This window comes from Octopus bimaculoides, chromosome 8 (genome assembly GCF_001194135.2).
Source record: "Octopus bimaculoides isolate UCB-OBI-ISO-001 chromosome 8, ASM119413v2, whole genome shotgun sequence".
Classification (NCBI taxonomy): domain Eukaryota; kingdom Metazoa; phylum Mollusca; class Cephalopoda; order Octopoda; family Octopodidae; genus Octopus; species Octopus bimaculoides.
The window spans coordinates 51,050,989-51,060,075 of record NC_068988.1 but is presented as its reverse complement, the minus strand read 5'-3'; the positions used below and the strand labels follow the sequence as shown (position 1 = coordinate 51,060,075).

Sequence of the window (9,087 nt, the reverse complement as noted above, 5' to 3'; positions counted from 1 at the left end):
TATATATACGTGTATACATCTATATACAAACACACAAACATAAATGTATACATATGCACTTATATATCTATATATCTATCTATATATATATATATATATTTATATATTAACGTGAGTGTGTGTGTGTGTGTGTGTGTGTGTGTATATATATATATATATACGTATATACATAAATATAGATAAACATACATATGCATGCACACACACATATCTGCATATATATGAACATGTGTGTGTGTGTGTGTAAAAATATGTGACATATATATTTACATTTATATAGATAAACATACAAACACAAACATACATCGATATAAATACACACACGCACACATGGCAAAATGGTCATTCCCAAAATGTGTATATCATCATTATCATTGTTTAATGTCTGTTCTCCATGCTGGCTTAGGTTGGATGGTGTGACAGTGGCTGGCCAGCCTGGGAGCTGTCCAGACACCAATTGTTTGTTGTGGCATGGTTTCTATGGCTGGATACCCTTCCTAACACCAACCAGTTTACAAAGTGAGATGGGTGTCTTTTGTGCGTCACAAGTGCATTTTATGTGGCACTTGCATTTGTAAAGGACAAGCCTGTACGTATGGATGATATCAATTAGCTTGACGTGTCTTACCAAGTACAGCAAATCGTCACCATCTCCCAGTCCCTTGTCATTTCCTAAGCAAGGCCCAGTGCCTAAAGATTCTTTCTCACTACTTCATCCCATGTTTTCCACCTCCTATGTGTCCGAAGCCTGCAGTGGGTGCAACATATGGAGTTTCTACCAACACCCTGCTTACATATCGAGCAGAGCCATCTCCTCAAAGGGATGTGTGATTTGTCAGTTTTCCTAATTACTAGGTCTTTGGTTTTTACTAAATTAACTCTAAGGCCCTTAGATTCCAGGCCTTACATCCACACCTGAAATCTCTTTCTCAGATCAGGTAGTGATTCAGCTGTAAGAACAAGGTCAACAGCATAGAGGAGCTCCCAGGGGAAGCCAGTCTTGAATTCCTCTGTTAAGGCCTGGAGAACTATGATAAATAAGAGGGAGCTGAGAACTGAACACTGGTGAACTCCTACCTGTACACTGAATTCATTGTCAACCTTCAATTTAACAGGCAACATCCCTGTACATGGCTTGTACAACTCTCACAAACCACTCATCTCTCCATGGCATCCACACTGATCACTATATATGTGTGTGTGTGTGTAAAAATTAGTGTACATTTAAACACAAAGAGGCGAGCCCTTAAAAAGGTTGCCTAACATACTACAAAGAGCAGTCAAAAAGTCCAAACAACAATTTTTGACTGTTCTTTCTAGTATGTTAGGCAACACGTTTAAGGGCTCGCCTCTTTGTGTTTAAATGTACACTAATTTTTATATGAAAAAAATATCTATTGACTTTGTATACCTACTAGGCCACTGGTAGAAAAAATTTCTATAATTTTTCCTACCCTATATTATCATCATCATCATCGTTTAACATCCGCTTTCCATGCTAGCATGGGTTGGACGATTTGACTGAGGACTGGCAAGCCAGAAGGCTGCACCAGGCTCCAATCTGATCTGGCAGAGTTTCTACAGCTGGATGACCTTCCTAACGCCAACCACTCCGAAAGTGTAGTGGGTGCTTTTTACATACCACTGGCATGAGGGCCAGTCACACGGTACTGGCAACGGCCACGCTCAATAAGGTGTTTTTTACGTGCCACCTGCACTGGCAACGACCTCGCTCAAATGATTTTCTAACATGCCACCAGCACAAGTGCTAGAAGGCAACGCTGGTAACGATTACGCTCAAATGGTGCTATTTACGGGCCACTAGCATGGAAACCAGACAGCTGCTCTGGCAATAAACACACTCGACAGTGCTGTTAGTGCTCCACTGGCGCAGGTGCCAGTCATCGAGTATGGTTCAATTTCGATTTCACTTGCCCCAACAGGTCTTTGCAAGCAGAGTTTAGTGTCCAATGAAGGAGAGGTTGGCATGGGTGCCGGTCATCGGAATCAGTTTGATTTTGATTTCAGATTTCAAGTTCCAAATTCACTTGCCTCAACAGGTCTTTGCAAGCAGGGTTTTTAGTCTCCGATGAAGTAAAGATACGAATTAGTGAGCTGGCTACACTTCTAGCATAGGTCACAGATTATGCTCTCACTTGCCTTGCCGGGTCTTCTCACATACTGCATATTTTCAAAGGTCCTGGTCACTGGTCATTGCCTCGGTGAGGCCTAAAGTTCAAAGGTCATGCTTCACCACCTCATCCCAGGTCTTCCTGGGTCTACCTCTTCCACAGGTTCCCTCAACTGCTAGGGTGTGGCACTTTTTCACACAGCTATCCTCATCCATTCTTGCCACATGTCCATACCAGCGCAATCATCTCTACCCTCTGTATTATAGGCAAAAGACCTGAAATTTTTGTGGGGAGGGGGCTAGTTGATTACATCGACAGTGAAAAAAGGAAGTTGAGCTCAGCAGAATTTCAATGCAGAACATATACTGTCCGCCATTCTGCCTGTTTACCTATACATACATATGTATGTTTGTATGTATGTGGATATATACACAAATATATATATATATATACACACACATACATACATTTATATATATATATATATATATATATATATATATACACACACACACATACATTTATATACATATATATATATATATATACACACACACATACATTTATATACATATATATATAGATAGATAGATATCTTAGATTAATCAAAGTGTACAGTATTATACATCCATTACAGCTGATCTTACCAAATGGTTTCACACTAAGGGTTCAATGGAATGTTAGGTAACAGTCTGATTATGTGACCCTGTGCTCTTCAGAGATAGCCATTATGGAATGAAATATGGTGACTGCTCTCTATTGTTGGAAGTGAATAGATACATCTGGTTTGTAGTTGCTGTGAAAAAGATGATGAAATGAAACAAGCAGGGGGTTAAGTTAAGAGTTATGTCCCTTGATATCAAAAACATTATTTTGGGGGTGGTTTTGTTGCAGGTTAGCAAAAGTTTACTGGAGAAAAGATTATGAGAAATGTGTGTGTCTTTAAGGTTGGTGTTCCTGTGGAAATAGAATGTGTGTATTAGGACTATATAGATAACCTTTGCAGGAGTGGGGGGGATACACATTTGTGTTTTCTTTCTTCTATGTTTTGGTTAAAATCTTGTGTGTGTGTGTGTGTGAGTATGTATCATGGACTCTCCCATTGTTAGACGGTGTATGAGGGATAAGCAATTTCTCACTGCACAACCACTCAGATGATTTGTTTATGGTGATCAAATGTCTGTGTTCACATAAGCTCACTCCATCCATTAAATCAACATTACCTGTCCAGATGCACCATGTGCCACATGTCAGATGATGAAGTGATCACAGAGCAACGTGAAATGAAGTGCTTTGCTCAAGAACACAATGCAACATTTGGTCTGGGAATCGAACCCATGATCTTGCAAATGTGAGTGCAACACCCTAACCACTAAGCCATGTGCCTTCATATATATATATATATATATATATATAGCCATACACACACACAAATACATCAAATAAACTCTACATGAGGATGCTCCCAGCGAAGTTTATCAACCTTATAAGGGGTATGAGATAGAAGGCCTACTTCCATGACTGAGCATTACCACCTTCAAAGTTCAATTTTCACAACATCCAACCTAGAAGATTCCCATCCCAGACAAAAGAAATGGAGGCCTATGGGGTCTCATTTCCAAACTAAAATAATACAAGTCCTCTAAGCCCTTTCAGCCCAAGCTTATTCCAAATATATGTGTTGTAATTCTTAAAATGTTGGATTGAACAGCCACTTCAGTATGCAGTATATTTAGTAAAGACATGACTATCTCTTGACTACCTACTATGTACTCTCATATTTCAAGTACTTCTCTTTACTTATCATGACTAAATTATTCCATTCGTCACATAGAAGTGGTGTACCATTATTGCTAATTCCCTACAGCATCACCTTTTTTAAGTTTTTCATAAGAAGTGTCATTTTATTTAGCAATATTTTTTTTTATTTACCCTCACCTCCCTTTTCTGAGTTTTGTTTTTTGTATAATTTAATCTTTTTTGCGCTTGGCATCTATTTTCAAGAACTCTGTATGTTTTCTTTTCCTCTCACACACCTGGGTTCAATCACCTGTAGTAGTGGTACTTAGAACATATTATACAACCATTCCATTGGTTCCTCCAACTCCTCTGGTTCACTTTCCACAAATCTCTTTTTCAGTTGGTTCTTGTGTCTCTTTTGTATGCTTTTTCTACTTTTTATGCATTACCTCACTTTACCTATGCATTTGGTAATTACGCCTTCTTCCCAACTCTGCTTTCCATTCTTGTATTCCCTCATATACACCTTTCCATCAACTTTAAAGAATCTTGCTATGACTTCCCTGACACTTTATCTTTTCTTGCCAGGTAGCAATTTATCAAAGGCTGATTTTACCTTCCTTGAAAACATCTACTCCGCTGATGAGCTACTTGGTGGTGTATTCGGATTTGGTGTCACACAATACACTCCTAAAAATTGTTGTAGAGCTACCTCATGAGTGTCTTCCTTATTTGATTATCTAAGGGTGTTTTTGAAGGTATTGACATAGCATTCTGCTTGTCAATTAAATTTGGGATGGTATGGTGTCATAGTTATATGTTCTACCATGAACATTTTACAAAATTTTTCTAATTCGCTAGATACAAATTGCACTCCACTGTCAGACACTATCTTGTCTGGGATGTCAAATCTTGCAAACAATTCGTGTGAAAAATTTATCAGTTCAAGAGGTTGGTTTTTCACACTTACAAATTTCAGGCCATTTTGAAAAACTATCAACTGCCACTAAGTATTAAGAACCATTTAAAGGACAAGCGAAATCAATGTGTAGTCTCGACCACAAAACATCTACTTTTTGGCCAAGGTTCACTTTTTATAGTGGGCAATTTTGCTGCTACAGCACATCCTCTACAGCTTTTCACCAAATTTTTGATTTCTCTGTCCATTTTTGGCCAGTATATGTAACTGTGCATTAATGCTTTCATCCTTGAAATACCAGGATGTCTGATGTAAAATTCTCTCAACATTTTCTTTTGTAGTGTTTCCGGTATCACTACTCCCAGTGCATATATCAGCACACCATCACACATTCAGCATAGGTTCATGTCTTGGTTTCATTTCACACCAAACCTGTTTCTATTTTCTTTTGTTGACCAGTGTTCTTTTTGTTTCCTTTATAAACTTGTCTTTTACCATGTTCCACTTTATTTTACTGTGAATTTTTGCTTCAGTCCCTCAGCAGCATTTGAACCTTCGACTGAGGCGACTATATTTCTACACAAAACACTTATGAGCATATCCCATAAATTGAATAGTTCTATCCACTCTGTGCTAAGTAAATTAAGTGAAACTTTCAACACATAAATCTGCCTTTTTTATTCAAATTCACTGAAAAAATATAATCTTTTTCCTATAATACCATGTGCTACCTTTTTAGATTTAATCAAATTTGGCTTACTGACATATTTCCATGTTTTTCATTTATAATAGTCATGTCACTACTGGTGTTGAACTTCAATTTTATGCTTGTATTTCTAGTTTTCACTTTTACAAATTTTCTCTTTATTATGTTATCAGTTTTTTCCAATGACATACTAGTTATTCTTTTTCCTTTGTTCTGACATTTTGTCATCTTTGTTCTACAATGCGTCTTTATATATCCTATATTACCACAACGAAAACCCTCTGCTTTTTTTCCTTCAGGTATATACCTCCACATGCAAAACATGGGTTTACTTCCTGATTTTTGCTGTATTTTTAGAAAACATTTTATCTCTCTTCTGACTATTTTGCGCTTGCTTTACTTGGAAACAATCTTTACATACAATTTCCTCTGTGTCATGTCTTAATTTGACTATCCTTTCACATTCTCCTGACACTTGCTGTAGGGTTACATTCTGCTTTTGCTCCAACTTTACGAGAATTCTAGATCTAACTTCTGCTCCTTTTCAGCAGTAAGTCTCTGTGTAAAAATCAGGCATTTGAACATGTGTGGCATTAATTTGTCCAGCTTAAACTTCATGCATTCCTTGTTAACTCTACCAGCATAAAAGTGGTGCTCCAGCATGACCACAGTCAAATGACTGAAACAAGTAAAAGAATAAAAGAATATGTGATGTAGTCTTCATTGTTGTCTTTCTCTATGTTCAGATACTTCCAATGTGTGTTGAACAACGAGCCTTTTTCACAGAAAATTTTACCCAATGTATCTATTGTGTTATTAAAGTTTATGTCCAAAGGTTTTCTTGGGAGTATATAATTACTGTATCATTCATGTTCTGTTGTTGCCAGATTTCTCAAGATTAAGCACATTTTCATCTCGTCATCTCAATCTTTACATTCTTTCTTGAAGATTTGCTCACATCTTCTGTAGCATGCTTCAATAGTAACTCCTTCGCCAGGTTTGTTTTTGTACTTGGTTACGGAGTTTGCGACATAGTTTGTTGAGAACACTTTTATTTTACATAAGCACATATATAAATACACACACACACACACACACACACACACACACACACACACACACACTACACAATAAGGCCTTCAATAGCATCAAGATGAAGGCAGTATTTAAATCTCTGGAAATACAAGGCATTGAGGCACAATACACTAAACTTCTCAGGGATGCAAACTTTGGATGCACCACTGATATAATTCTGCCATCACCACATTTTGCACAGACTATCTCTTATTGATCTAGCTATCATTAATGCAATGAGTTGGTTACTGACATATTGGAGAACTATAACCAACAACACTATTGTTCCCAAAATGTGATACAAAATGACAATATCACTTATTGCTAAACAGTTTGTTCAATCTCGCTGTATCATATATTGAGCAAGTTTCTTCTATAACCTTGAACTGATGCTTGTGAGTGGATTTTGCAAAAATCTGTATTACAAATCTCTGCCACTTCATTGCAACACTTTATAAACAATTAAAATTAAAATACAGAAGCAGGACGGTTAAGTGGACAAAAGACTTTAAATTAACATTCAACAGGCTATGAGTTCAATCTTGCCCTGGATGTAGCATTGCATTTCTGTCAGAACACATTATCCTATATTGCTTCGGTTTACAAAGCTGTTTGGGACAGAGGTATGAGAGAATATAACCTATGGTAGATCGATGCCTTACCTGTAGAGGTAAGGATAGGAAAAGATTTATCATTCATCCACTGAAGGCCATAATAACAGAGCCAAACATCAAAGGGATTTTAAACATCCCTTAAAAAAATGCAGATCATATTTACATTGAAATAAATTTAAAACTTCCCTAAAAGCCACCACACAAAAAAAAAGAAAAGTATTAAATTAAAAACCCAAATCATATATATATATATATATATATTTATCTATATATATATATATTAGGTTGAGGAAAAAGTTCATGCGTTGTGTTAAATTTCTCTACGATCAGTTGAATGAGAAGTGTGTCCACCTGGTTAATCACGGTCGAAGCAAGCGTTGGGTCCAAAAAGGTCAAACTCCTCGATCCGTTCCAAAGCAAAATCAGTTTAGAAAGAAGATCATGATTTCCATTTGGTGGAACTTCAAAGGAATTTGCATTTTGAACTTGTGCCAAATGGTCGTGCCAACAATGCTGAAGTTTACTGCAAGCAACTTGATCGAGTCTACAATGTGCTGGTTGAAAAGTACCCAAGACTTGTTTGCCGAAAGCATGCTTTGTTTCAACAAGACAATGCAAAGCCGCACACCACCAGAAAGACCAGCAACAAGATTGAAGAATTGGACAGTGTGGAAGTTCTGCTGCATCCAGCCTGTAGTCCAGACATTGCTCCATCTGACTATGATCTCTTCCAATCAATGCAGCACTTCAGGTTACCGATTTGAATCATTCGATGAATTTGAAGAAGACTGTCAAGAATTTTTCAATTCAAATCCGAAAGCTTGCAGATCGTTGGCAGAAGGTCATGGAAAATGATAGTCTTTATTTTGAAGAATAGTTGATGTTGTTTTTGAATAAATTCTTGCATAAAAAAATCATTATTTTAACATGGCACACAAACTTTTTCCTCAACCTAGTGTATATATATATATATGTATATATATGTATATATATGTATGTATTACAAAGAACTGAAACAATGCAGAGGTTATTAAATAAAGCTACAAGACATCTGTGGTTAGTGCAGTGTTATTGCTAAATAGAAGCATGTTAATTAAAAGGAGAACAAATTAAAGGGAGGTTAAGTCTCCAAAAAAAAAAAAAAAAAGAGAGAGAGAGAGAGAATTCAAGAGAAAAGCAGTTAAATGTCTTTACCTGATTGGAACTCTTTCTTTAAGTTTTCAACTTGGTGCAAGAGAAGAAAAGTAACCAATGCAACAGCAATTAATCCTGCGAATGCTAGAATTGCAATGAAATACTTTGCGCTTGTGCAAGGGTTGCAGGATGGTTCTTCGAATTGAGTTTTCTTCCTGTAACAAGAACGAGATCAATAAAGAAATTAAATGAACCCCAGGTAAGTAATTGATGAAATGGATTATTTGATATTTGAGCATGCATGCACTTCCTAACAACATACATTAAATCACACATATAAATAGATGGATAGAAAGAATAATTACATGTGAGAAAGCAGAATGACATAGACGGACGGCTGTAAAGAGGTTTCATGTATATTCCATGTAGGAACACATAGGAACATATATCACAGTACACATATACAATATGAATCAACAGATTATATATATATATATATATATATATGTGTGTGTTGCAAGACAGTGTAGGAGAGAGAATAGTGATGTTGTAGGAGAGAAATGTGTTCGCATGGATGATGGTACGCTTGCACTAAATGAGGCTGCAAAGAAAGAGATCTGGAGATGCCACTACGATAGATTGCTTAATAAAGAGAATGAATGGGAGAAAGAGAGCCTGCCGTATGTCGACCCAACAGAGGGACCAGCTATCCGAGTTGACAGTACCAGGGTAGATAAAGCAATTAAGAATATGAAGACAGGGAAAGCC

At 36.9% G+C, this 9,087-nt stretch overlaps 1 protein-coding gene across 1 annotated transcript in view; it reads right to left on the bottom strand.

Moving 5' to 3' along the window:
* The window catches only part of LOC106884104 (EF-hand calcium-binding domain-containing protein 14), a 98,921-nt gene that overhangs the window by 79,764 nt on the left and 10,070 nt on the right, over positions 1-9,087 (bottom strand). Inside the window, exon 2 of the mRNA XM_014935325.2 lies at positions 8,380-8,534. Within this exon, the coding sequence (XP_014790811.1) occupies positions 8,380-8,534 (155 nt within the window). The remainder of the gene's footprint in view (positions 1-8,379; positions 8,535-9,087) is intronic.